The sequence below is a fragment of the Theropithecus gelada genome, chromosome 17 (assembly GCF_003255815.1).
Source record: "Theropithecus gelada isolate Dixy chromosome 17, Tgel_1.0, whole genome shotgun sequence".
Lineage (NCBI taxonomy): Eukaryota > Metazoa > Chordata > Mammalia > Primates > Cercopithecidae > Theropithecus > Theropithecus gelada.
In genome coordinates this window covers 57,018,297-57,030,469 of record NC_037685.1, presented here as the reverse complement: position 1 = coordinate 57,030,469, position 12,173 = coordinate 57,018,297, and the positions used below count along the sequence as shown (strand labels likewise).

The window sequence follows — 12,173 nt, the reverse complement described above, 5'->3', positions numbered from 1 at the left end:
AAATAATGATCACTATACTAGTTGAAGAAAAAGACTCAAATAAAAAATCACTAAAGAGTTATATACACAAAATAAAATATGAAAAAGTCTACAAACAGAATTTTAATACTGTGCTTGAGGTTTACACAAGATTTTGCAAAGTCTGTAGAGTCCTAGGAATCAGAAAGACGTAAATTACTCAGTGAGTTCCACAGTGTCTTCCTCCTCTGTGGCATTGTCCGGGCACAGACCTTCTGTTTTCACTTCTAGAATTAAAGCAAACAGCACACTTGTTTACTGCCCAAAGCTTATTATATTTCCTTAACCTAAGTGCGGGAATTGTTAAGATTCATAAATATATCCTTAAATTAGTTACAATTTTGGTGATCTAAGGATAACCCGGTGGGAAAAGAGGAAGGTATACTATTATAAGAGGAAGGTATACATTGTAAGAGGAAAGTATAACATTACAAGATAGTGAGAACATCCTCTAATTCTATCTTAACAGGCATATCAGGAGAATTCTCATCTGTTATTATTTGAAACTCACAGAGAGCCGTACAATTTTCAGTGGGCACTTTCCTCTTGAAGAGTACAAAGTGCACAGGATCAGAATGAGTTCCCGAGAGTCGGCACATCACCAGCGAAGGAGCTGGAGATGTTCTAGCTTAGAAGAGGGAAAGTCAGGGGCTCTACATGAGCTTTTGCTTCATACTTTTTGTACAGAGAAACAGTAACACCATCTAGAGCACTGTGATATATAGGAATAACTCTTAATGTCAGGACTTCTTTCCAGTTTTAATTATACTGTCAAGATTCCAAAGATCATCAGTGTATTTGTAGTAATTTGGAATCTGAGTAAATTATGCTGGCTGTCATACAATATGTTTTCAATGTGAAAGGAGTTTACTATTTTGTCTATTTCTGTTGTAACTATCATTTGCTGGGACATGTGCTGGGACTGCAACAGCCCTTCTGGACGATTGTCTAAGGAGGCTCTACCCTGCCAAGTCCTTACAGTATCTAACACATACCATGTGCTTACTGTAAGTTAGTATTTATCAGAACTGTTCGATTTTTGATGTGACTAGGAAGAGTGCATTTCTCATGTCCAAAGGCTTTCTTCTTGGCCAGTTTCCAAAATAAAATCTGGGTTTATAAAGAAAATATGTTCCTGTTGGGGAAACAATCTTTTGTTTGGAAAGAATTTCTTTAGCAAAATGCTGGTCCTCACATTTCCAGTCATTAGGTTGTAGTAACCACTGTTTAACACAAAGGCTTCTCCCTCCCCTAGTTAAAATCACAATCAGGTTTTCTGAGATGATCAGTGTTTTGTGGCCATTTTGAATCTGACCGTACTGGGCTGGATATCAAGAAATCTGTTTCCATTGCTAAAGTAGTCTTTTGTCCTTTGTTATTTTTCTGTCCATTTGCTGAGGTAATGAGAAGTCTGTTTTTGTAGTATTTCTGGTCAATTCTCTGTCTATGATATCTTTGACAAACCCAAGTGTGTCCTATAGTACCTATGATACATTAAACGCTTGCTGTGAGATACCTACCAGGACCGCTCGCCTTCTGATCAGGAGGTGGTGTGATGTCCAGGGGCTTATTAGGATCATAATTCTTTACATCCAAGAGTTTCTTTTCTCTGATAGATTCCCATATAAAATCTGGGTTTGCAATATGAACGTGGTTCTTTTGGATAGAATTCAGCTGGTACTGACTCAGAACGTCAGCATTGTCTAAGATTACATGTGTGCACTAAGGAAAAAAAGAGTCAATCCATTATGCATCAGGAAAAACAACATTTCAGTAAGTTTTTTGTATCTGTAATCTTCACCCTTAAAAAGTCTTGTTTTAAGGTAGTTTGTGATCATTTTTCTCAAATTTCTAAAAACCTCTATAAATAACAAAGTTTCTAGTTACACAAACATTTTAAAAATCAACTGTTTTTAAAGAATATGGATACAAATGTACCATAATTGATTAACCCTGGAGGTTATTTCTAAATTTTCATTATTGTAAACAATGCTGTGATGACTATCCTCATGTACACATCTTTGTGCACTTAGTCAATTATTTTCTTAGTAGTGGAAACGGAGGTTCAGAGGTTACTCATTATTTTAATTTGTAATTTTAAAAAATCTTCTTTTTTTGTAGAGATGGGGTCTTGCTGTGTTGACCAGGCCAGTGTTGAACTCTCAGCCTCAAGTGATTCTCCCATCTCAGCTGGGTTTACAGGCATGAGCCACTATGCCCAGCTTATACTTTTATTTATTTTTTAATAAACAGTAAATTCACATTGTAGAATATCTAAAAAATAAAATTAAAATGATGACATGTTAACTTCATCCTCACTGTTGTTCCCAGTTCCTCTCTGCAGAGGCACCTGCTGTCACTTGCTCCTCACAAATCCTGTAGAGCTACACTGTGCATAGACACATGGCAGCGTGCTACTCAGACTCTTCCGTGCTGGCTTTTCCACTGAATTTATCTTGGCAATTGTTCCTCTCATTACATATAGAGCTGCCTCCTTCTCTACAGGAGCTGGGATGCACATTTCACATGTTTATGTACATTGACTTCCACAAGGTTGCACTCACAGTATGTGAGTTTCTAAAGAGGAGAGACCATGTTGGCAGTTCTCCACACAGAAGACAAACTGAGAAGGGAGAGCAGGCATGAATTATTCATCTGTCCACAGAGATGGTGAGACAGTTCAGTGTGGGAAGCCGTATAAGCAAAGTATATACAATTCTACCTGAATTGGAAGTAAACAGGGACACTGCATTTCTGGTATTCAGCTGGAGTTGAACACGCTTCACAGAACAGATGAGGCTCACTATGGCCAAGCCCCAGAGCTGAGGCCCAGGGAGGGGCAGGCTGAGTCAGCTCATCAATCCGTCAGCAGAGGGAACAGCAGAGGACAGGGACAGGCCAGTCTGGCACCTAGAGCCTTTGGATTTCTATTTTTACTTCTTACAGTGAGGTGGTTTAAAAAAGAGGAGGTTAGACTGAATTATTTCCAAGATTTCATCCAGCTGTAAAATCCTATTATTCTGAACTGCCAGGCTTACAAGTTCAAGAGGCAGAAAGTAGATTCCTGCAGCCTTTAAATGAACAAAACAAACAGCACAAGCTGCACTGCGAAGATGAGTCTGCACTGCATGTCTTTCTTTCTGCCCCCAGGAACCTGGCTCACCAGTGGATCACTCCAGTGTTGACAGACTGGTGAGTGACGACAGTGCACTTTTTGCAAATCCTGTGCACTGTGACTTTTCTCCTTCAAGAATAGATATGGCTGGTCTGAAATTCTATTTTCATATTTGGCTGTGCTCTAGTAATATCCTATTTCATAGGACATGTAGGACTGTCCTGAAGTTCAAGGAAGAGAGAGAGGACAGGTCTGGGCCTCCTCTGCCTCTCGGGGCCCAGCCTCCCAATGGGCCATGTCACAGCCTCTCCTGATGAACTTCGAGTAGCTTACTGTCTCCTGCTGCTAATCTCTGCTTCCTCTTCTAACCAAGACCCCGTTGCCCAAATGCGCGATATTTTATCACACTGTGGTTTATGACATTTGGAAATACCTGAGGATTTAATGAAAAGGAAAACTTTCCACCGTTTTCCTTGATGTCAGTTTGTAGCTTTTTCTTCTGCTGCCGAGGTAAATACTTCACTTTCAAACAGAAGATACAATTTGCAAAGATTCCCATCATCATCCTGTAGGAAAAAAGTTTTTAAGGACTCTCTCTTAAGTAAATATAATTGACAGTGAATTTAGATTATACAAGCAAACTGTGGGAAAATTTGGGCATTAAGAAAGATATTGTAATCATGTTATCAATTGAACATTGCAAAAGCTAAATAATATCCTAGCTTGCAATATGTGTGTTGGTTTAAGAATCATTTCTAACTTTTATGATTGATATTACAACACCAAAAATCCCTTTGTACAGGCTCATAATATACATCTGAATAAAAACATGACAGATTTCAGTTACAGATCAAGTGTGTGAGTCCAGAACATGGAACCATTTACTTCTAAATTAAAAATTAATATTATTTGATAGTGAAACCCTGGGTTTTTTATACATAATTCTATGCATTCAAAAAGACTCTTTATGTGGGTTTCTGTTAGGCCATTCTGGGGAAAAACTGAACAACTGGTAATAAAAATATACAACTATGTTTAAATGGAATATGTATGTGTATGTATACACACATATATATTCTGCATTTGGGTTAACTTTTTTTTTTTTTTTTTTTGGAGACAGAATCTCACTCTGTCACCCAGGCTGGAGCACAGTGGTGTGACCTCAGCTCACTGCAACCTCCGCCTCCCTGGTTCAAGTGATTCCCCTGCCTCAGCCTCCTCCTGCCTCAGCCTCCCGAGTAGCTGGGACTACATGTGCGCACCACCACACGTGGCTAATTTGTGTATTTTTAGCAGAGACGAGGTTTCACCATGTTGACCAGGCTGGGCTCAAACCCAGCCTCCCAAAGTGCTGGGATTACAAGTGTGAGGCACCACACCCAGCCTGGGTTAATTTAATTCATTTACTATGCCATGCATTCTCAATTTTGTATTGAAATGTGTATTTAACAATAAATTAATACATGGTGAAAAATTGGGTTTAATTTCCACTATTTGTAAAATTTTTTTTTTTTTTTTTTTTTGAGACAGAATCTCACTCTGTCACCCAGGCTGGAGTGCACTGGTGCAATTTTGGCTCACTGCAACCTCCACCCCCTGGATTCAATCAATTCTCCTGCCTCAGTCTCCCAAGTAGCTGACATTACAGGTGTCCACCAAGACACCTGGCTAATTTTCGTATTTTTAGTAGAGTCAGGGGTTTCACCATGTTGGCCAGGCTGGTCTTGAACTTCTGACCTCAAGCGATCTGCCCACCTTGGCCTCCCAAAAATCTGGGATTACAGGCGTGAGCCACCGCGCCTGGCTTTTTTTTTTTTTTTTAAAGACAGGGTATCACTCTGTTGCCCAGGCTGCAGTACAGTGGCAGATCTCAGCTCACTGCATTCTCTGCCCACTGCAATCTCTGCCTTCCGGGAAGGGAAGGTGAGGGTTAAAGAAAGACAGACAGACAGACACACACACACACATACACAGAGGGGCGAGAGAGAGAGAGAGAGAGAGCAAGAGAGAGAGATTGAGAGATTGAGAGATTGAGAGACTGAGATTGCAAATGCAGGCTTTATGTCCAGCATAAAACCTACAGAAGTAGGGGACCAGCCTAATGCCAGAGCCCGCTGCTGCCTACAGGCTGACAGTACGTATAGGTATGGGCGGGAAGAGTCTGGGTAGTATGGCTTGTTGCCCCGCAGGATATCAATAAGATGTTCGCACGATTTGTATTGATTTGTAACCCGGAATAAGGGTTCTGGCCCTTATTCAGGCGGGATGTCATCATGGTGTTCCTTGGACCTTTGCCCAGCAAGAGATGAGAGGGATGTTTCTTTAGATGAGTCTTTGTTGGCCTTGTGGTCAGGTGGTTGGGAAGCATGTTTCTCACCACCCCAACCCGGGAGAACTGTTTCACCTTGACCAAGGTCTGCAAAACAGCGGGGAGCTTACAAAATGTTATAGTTTGTGCTAACGCCGGGTTCAAGCAATTCTCCTGCCTCAGCCTCCCGAGTAGCTGGGACTACAGGCGCCCGCCACCACCATGCGCGGCTAATTTTTTCTATTTTTAGTAGAGACAGGGTTTCACCACGTTGCCCAGACCAGTATTTGTCAATTTTTAAAAGCAAGGAGTCACGTCTAACAGGTTCCCCCAAAGTAACCTGCCGTTTGGCGACAGCGGTTCCCAAGTCCTGTGCTAGTTTGAGGATCGCGGTTGCAGGTCCTGTGTTAGTTTGGGTAGGCAGGGCAGGCTCTCTGCTGCGGCCCCGCACGTTTTGGGACTAAGCTGAGTTGCTGCAAGGCCACAGCCCTGCACCGCGGTTGGGCTCCGCATTTCTCCTTTACTCTGCCTGCCCTTTTACCTCCTGCTCCCACAGGCCGGAGGCCCCGCCCTACCTAGGACCTTTGCCCTGTGTGTGTTGGAGCCCATTCCCTGGGCTCCCAGTTGAGGACACAATGCCAGTGCCTCCGTGACACCTCACTTCTGGGTCTCCTTGGTACCACAGAGGCGCCACATCCCCAGCCCAGGCCTCCTCCTCCCCTCTTGGCTGGAGACAACCACTGGGTGCTATTCGTGACTCCCTGCACCCCCACCTCCTTCTGCCAGTTGTACCTCTTCCATCACAGCCCCGGATACAGCCCCAATCTATAGAACTTGTCCCTCCTGCTGCCACCCTGGCCCACGCCCTCTCATCCTGACTGGCTCCCACTCCTGTTGCGCCTGTGGTTCAATCTCTTCTCCACGCTGCAGCTTGAGGAATCTTGGTTTTTGGTTTTAAATTACATTTCAGATAAAATACAAATTGCTTATCATGGTTCAAGGCCAGCAGCTATCTCATTCCCTCCTGGCCACACTGGCCTTTTTTCTTCAGGAGGAAGAAACCCACAGCTTGGTCCTCCAAGTCTTGACACATGCTATTATATCTTATAGTTCTTCTCCCTGGGACCCCCAGCCCTTCCTCACCCCATGCTGTCTCCCCCATCCAGGACACAATGAATGAACATATTAAGGATTCATGTCCAGTTAAACTGAAGTCTCTTGATGTAATTCTGCCTTTCCATAACATTAGTATGTAAAAGTTTCATTTGCTGACTGCCTCTTACATTCAATAATTAGCATATGTGCATAGATAGGAGGGATGAAATGAGGGGTACCGTAAAAGAGATTACACCGGGCCAGGCGCGGTGGCTCACACCTGTAATCCCAGCACTTTGGGAGGCCGAGACGGGCGGATCACAAAGTCAGGAGATCGAGACCATCCTGGCGAACACGGTGAAACCCTGTCTCTACTAAAAAAAAATACAAAAAACTAGCCGGGTGAGGTGGCGGGCGCCTGTAGTCCCAGCTACTCAGGAGGCTGAGGCAGGAGAATGGCGTAAACCCGGGAGGCGGAGCTTGCAGTGAGCTGAGATCCGGCCACTGCACTCCAGCCTGGGTGACAGAGCGAGACTCCATTTCAAAAAAAAAAAAAAAAAAAGAAGATTACACCACATTATTTAGGTTAATCTATGCTAGTAAATGTAATCTCTGACAATTAAAAACAACACACACAAAAACCACTAAAAGCCTTTAATGACTCTTTAATAATTTCCAGGACATTGATAGGTCCTGGATGTGTAAAATCCTCTGACCTGTTTAAAAAGTGTTTCCTGGAAAAGTGATTCATGGTCACTGTCGAAAATATGAAAAATACAGAATTGTATAACAGCAAAACAAAACAAAACAAATCTCAAAACCTAAGGTTACGTCAGCATCTTGTTTTTCATTTTTCTTCTGGGCTTTTTTCTAGGTCTATGTATTATAACACTTTGGTTTTTTTGAGACATTCTCGCTCTTGTCACTTAGATGGAAGTGCAGTGGTGAGATCTCGGCTCACTGCAACCTCTGCCTCCCGGGTTCAAGCGATTCTTCTGCTTCAGCCTCCCAAGTAGCTGGGATTATAGGCACCTGCCACCATGCCTGGCTAATTTTTGTATTATTAGTAGAGACGGGGTTTCACCATGTTGGCCAGTCTGGTCTCGAACTCCCAACCTCAAGTGATCCACATGCCTCAGCCTCCCAAAGTGCTGGGATTACAAGCATGAGCCACCACGCCCAGCTGCAGACTATATTTTTTATCAAAACTGAAATTACACTACCTATCTCGCTGTTACCAGTCAGCATCTTGAGCATTTTGTCCTTAAATATTATTGGAAAACATTTTTAATGGAGACTATCAGATACGGACTGTAAATGAGTTATTGTTGGAAAATTAAATCATTTCTAATTTTTGGTATCATAAAAAGCTGTGATGAACATCCTTATGTGCAAATCCTTGTTTCCATCTCCAACAGCCATCTTAGAAAATAATACTTAACTAGAACTATTGAATCAAAGTTTGAACAATTTTTTTGTGTTAAAAGTTAATCACTATGAAGAAAAAATAAAAAGCACCTAATATGATGGGAATGCTCAAAACTAGACTGCGGTGATGGTACACAACTTGCTAAATTATTAAACATTATTGAATTGGGCCAGGCAATGTGGCTCATGCCTGTAAACCTAGCACTTCGGGAGACTAAGTGGAGCAGATCGCTTGAGACCAGGAGTTTGAGAGTAGCCTGGCCAACATGGCAAAACCTTATCTCTACAAAAAGTACAAAACTTAGCTGTGCATGGTGGTACATGCCGATGGTCCCAGCTACTCAGGAGACTTAGGTGGGAGGATCACTTAAGCCTGGGAGGTCAAGGTTGCAGTGAGCTGTGATCACGCCACTGCACTCCAGCCTGGGTGACGGAGACCCTATCTCAAAAAAAAAAAATTATAAAAAAAATTATTGAATTGTACAATTAAAATGAGTAAATTTAATGGTATGTAAATTGTACCCCAATACATTTTTAAATAGTACTTTTTGGATATATAATAGTTGTACATATCAATAAAGTTGTTTTTAAAAAAGCACCTGATCCCTCCATCCAGAAATAACCCCACTGTTGATTTTGTTTGTTTTTTGAGCCAGTCTCGCTCTGTCACCCAGGCTGGAGTGCAGTGGCACGATCTCGGCTCACTGCAACCTCTGCCTCCCAGGTTCAAGTAATTCTTGTGCCTCAGCCTCCAAGTAGCTGGGACTACAGGTGCCCGCCACCTCGCCCGGCTAGTTTTTTGTATTTTTTAGTAGAGACAGGGTTTCACCGTGTCAGCCAGGATGGTCTCGATCTCCTGACCTCGTGATCCACCCGTCTCGGCCTCCCAAAGTGCTGGGATTACAGGCTTGAGCCACCGCGCCCGGCCTTGAAGGTGTTTTTAGTGGTTACATAAGCTTTGCATTTATTTCATCCTTCCCCAAGTCATCAGATACTTGGTTACTTAAGTGTTCACTATTTGAAATACACTTTAATTAAAATGTTTATACATATATTTTTTGGCCACATCTCTGTCATAGTTTCCCTAGAGTTGATGGCCAGAAGTGGAATTAGTGAATCAAGGAGTATTAACATTTTTTAGCCTTTTAAACATTGTGGTAAAACATGCAGAAGATAAAATTTACCATCTTAACCATTTTAAGTGTACAGTTCAGTGGCATTAAGTACATACACACAGTTGTGAAATCAAAGTATAAACATTTTATTTTATTGGAGGCAGGGTGTGGCTGTGTATCGCAGGCTGGAGTGCAGTGGTGCGGTCACTGTCACAGCTCACTGCAACCTCAACCTCCCTCCCAGCAATCCTTTCACCCCGGGCTCCTTAGTAGCTGGGACCCCAGGCCTGCACCACCATGCCCAGCTAATTTTTGGAGTCAGGTCTTACTATGTTGCCCAGGCTGGTCACAGAGTCCTGGGCTCAGGCAATCCTCCTGCCTCAGCCTCCCAGAGTGCTGGGGTTATAGGTGTGAGCTGCCGTGCCCGGCCCAGAGTAAAAACATACTAAACATAAATCTGCAGTCTGCTCTTAGCACCTGTGGCTGAGTGGAAGGTATGGAAAGACACACTTTGGGTTTTGTGAAATCTCAAGTCAGGCCTTGACTTCTCTCTTTCCACAGATTCATCTCTAGTCTCTCTAAAAAGCCAGGCCTCTTCTGGGTTAACAGCTCCTAACCGACATGCGCCACCAGTTCTTCCTTGTTTCAAAATGTTCTCTAAACACAGAGTTAGTTCATGTTTTCATCAGCGCTGATTATGTAGACATGAGATGTGGCAGACACCCGGCTAGGGGCTGGTTATTCTCTAAGGCAAATCTGCAGTCACTCCAGCCTGTCCCTCTTCCCAGCTTCTTCCCAAAATAGCATTCACAGAGTGTCTTCCACCCAAAGACAGCAGGGCGCAGCCCCGGTTCCTAAGAAACCCTCAGCACGCCTCCTCACAAACTCCTGGCTGCTCTATCCACAAACCATTGGTGTAGGTGGAATCAAGGGGCTTCCTGCTTCACAGGTCTTTGTCTTTAGCATTGGCAAAACCCCAGGAGTCCCTTTCTGGGTAGCCTTGATTCTAGAGCCTCCGCCTTCCAAAGTGTGTGAGTCACCGCACGCTAAGATCACTTTTGATATACAGTAGGCATTCAATAAAAGCTTGCTTACTAAAAACTCTCACACACATCCATTAAAGCCCAGAATTACAGAAAAGCCTTCTGACACTATTTGCATTTTGGACCCAAATGGCATCAGTAATGCACCCCCCTAATGGGATTATTAAACCCTTAAACAACAAACGTACTACTTTTATTTCCACTCCTATGACTTACAGTAGAATCTGCAACATGCACATACTCAGGGCGAATTTCCCCTTTATCAAAGCTTGGACATTGTCATATGATTGTTGTCATGCAGCAGTCCAGAATCGAACTGCTTGGGCTTGAATATTTAGCAGCGCCTTGGTTTTCTAGAAGCTGAGATCTACCAACTCGACCCCTGGGTAAATCATTCGGCCCTCCCACCAGGAATTACTTGACTGAGTTAGAGGTTTTCAACTTTGGACCTCAACAAACACATTGTTTCTATCACGGTGTTCCCAATACGGGGTCAGATGGTACTTCCTGATTACTCACCAAACCCTTACTTTTGCACAATTTGAAATCTAACTTTAGGAAAGAAGGCCGTTTGGCATAAAGGAAACAAGAAACAGCACATTCTACTGCGAACCACACCGCCCGGGGTCCGGAGACTTGGTGTGAGTGGCGGCACCGGTGGGCGCCCCTCACCGCACCCAGTTTCTCGTCACCCGGGCTCCGCTGCGGGGCTGAGCGGAACGACCGCAACATCCCTCCCGAGCGCGCTGGCTGCACTAGCTCGTCCACCCCGCGCCCCACAGCGCCATCAGGCCCCCAGCGCCGACGCCGCGCAGGACAAGGGCGCAGCCACTGGCGGAGAAGGCGCCGCGCAGAGCACACGGGCCACTTCCTGGCCAGGACTGCAGGGACCTTCGGCAGCCCCCCGACCCCGCCGCGCCCACGCACCTGCCAGAGGATCCCGCCGGCTCCCGGCGCTCCCGGATTCCGCTCCTCGCACTCCGTGCTTCCGGATTCTAGGCTCTCCCTGCCCCGGGGCTGGGCGGGCGCCACTGCGCCGGAACCCCGCCCCGCACCAGGCCAGCGCAGCGTCCCACGCAGGGAGGGTCACCAGAACGCGCCTGGAATCGGGGAGCGGGACCCGGCCTCTGGCGGGGTTTCTCTTCCAAAATCAGCCGGAGGGTTCAGGGCTTTGTTTCAGTTTCCTATTTCAGGAGGGATTTGGCCAATGAGGATTAATACAGAGCTCGGCTTTGGGAGAGGTGGGTGGATGGTGCTGTCCTTTGACTGAGAAATGGAAGGGATTCACGAGGGTGGGAAAGAAAAAAATTTCGGGAAAGTTTGGGCAAACAGGAGAATAAGATAATACATTTACTTTAAGCCTTCCTGAGTTTGAAATTCGTGATAGTGTTTGTAAGCAGTTAGAAATATATTTATCCGCCATTCAAGAGAGGCGGGGGCTGGAGATACAGATCTGAGATTCACTGAAATGGGAATAAAGCAATGGGGAAGATTCAGATTTTTAGGATACTGAATAAGATGATAATAGAAAGGATAGCGTAGAGAATACAGTGGAAAGGGTGGCGTTGACTCCTGACTTCACGATTTATTACCGAGGGGCTCGGGGGCAAGGTAATTTACCGTTTCATCATTACAACCTACTCTATAGGGTTGTCCAAGAAACAAGAGATTCTAGGGGAGGAGAGAGACTGATTCCTAGAGTTACCACGTCATAATGTTCACAATGTCCAATCTTCAACAAAAAACTATGAGGCATGCAAAAAAAAAAAAAAAAAGTAAAAAAATGGCCAATTCAAAGGAAAAAAGAAATGAACAGAAATTGTCCCTGAGCCAAGGAAGCACAGACATAGAAATTATTAGACAAATACTTTAAATATAAACTGTCTTAAACATTGACAAAAAGTGAAGGGAAACACAGAAAAATAACTGAAAGAACCAGGAGAACAAGGTCTCAATAAATAGAGAATATGCAATAGAAGACGTGCAAATGGTCAACAAACATGAAAAAAAGCTCAACATCACTAATCATCAGAGAAGTGAAAAAACTACAA

General features: G+C 44.0%; 1 protein-coding gene across 3 annotated transcripts in view; it reads right to left on the bottom strand.

The window, feature by feature from the left end:
* Positions 1-11,150, bottom strand: part of PARP4 (poly(ADP-ribose) polymerase family member 4) — a 94,198-nt gene extending 83,048 nt beyond the window's left edge. For 2 of the 3 annotated variants that reach the window (XR_003116482.1, XM_025364238.1), the window contains exons 1-4: positions 11,050-11,113; positions 3,567-3,699; positions 1,539-1,740; positions 179-245 (exon numbers count right to left, since the gene is read on the bottom strand). Coding sequence is in view for 2 of the 3 variants with exons in the window: in XM_025364238.1 (XP_025220023.1) it covers positions 179-245; positions 1,539-1,740; positions 3,567-3,698 (401 nt within the window). In the remaining variant the exon portion in view is untranslated. Of the gene's footprint in view, positions 1-178; positions 246-1,538; positions 1,741-3,566; positions 3,700-11,049 lie in introns of all 3 variants that reach the window. The other variant, XM_025364239.1, reaches the window with a different exon arrangement.
* Between the last annotated feature and the right edge of the window lie 1,023 nt (positions 11,151-12,173).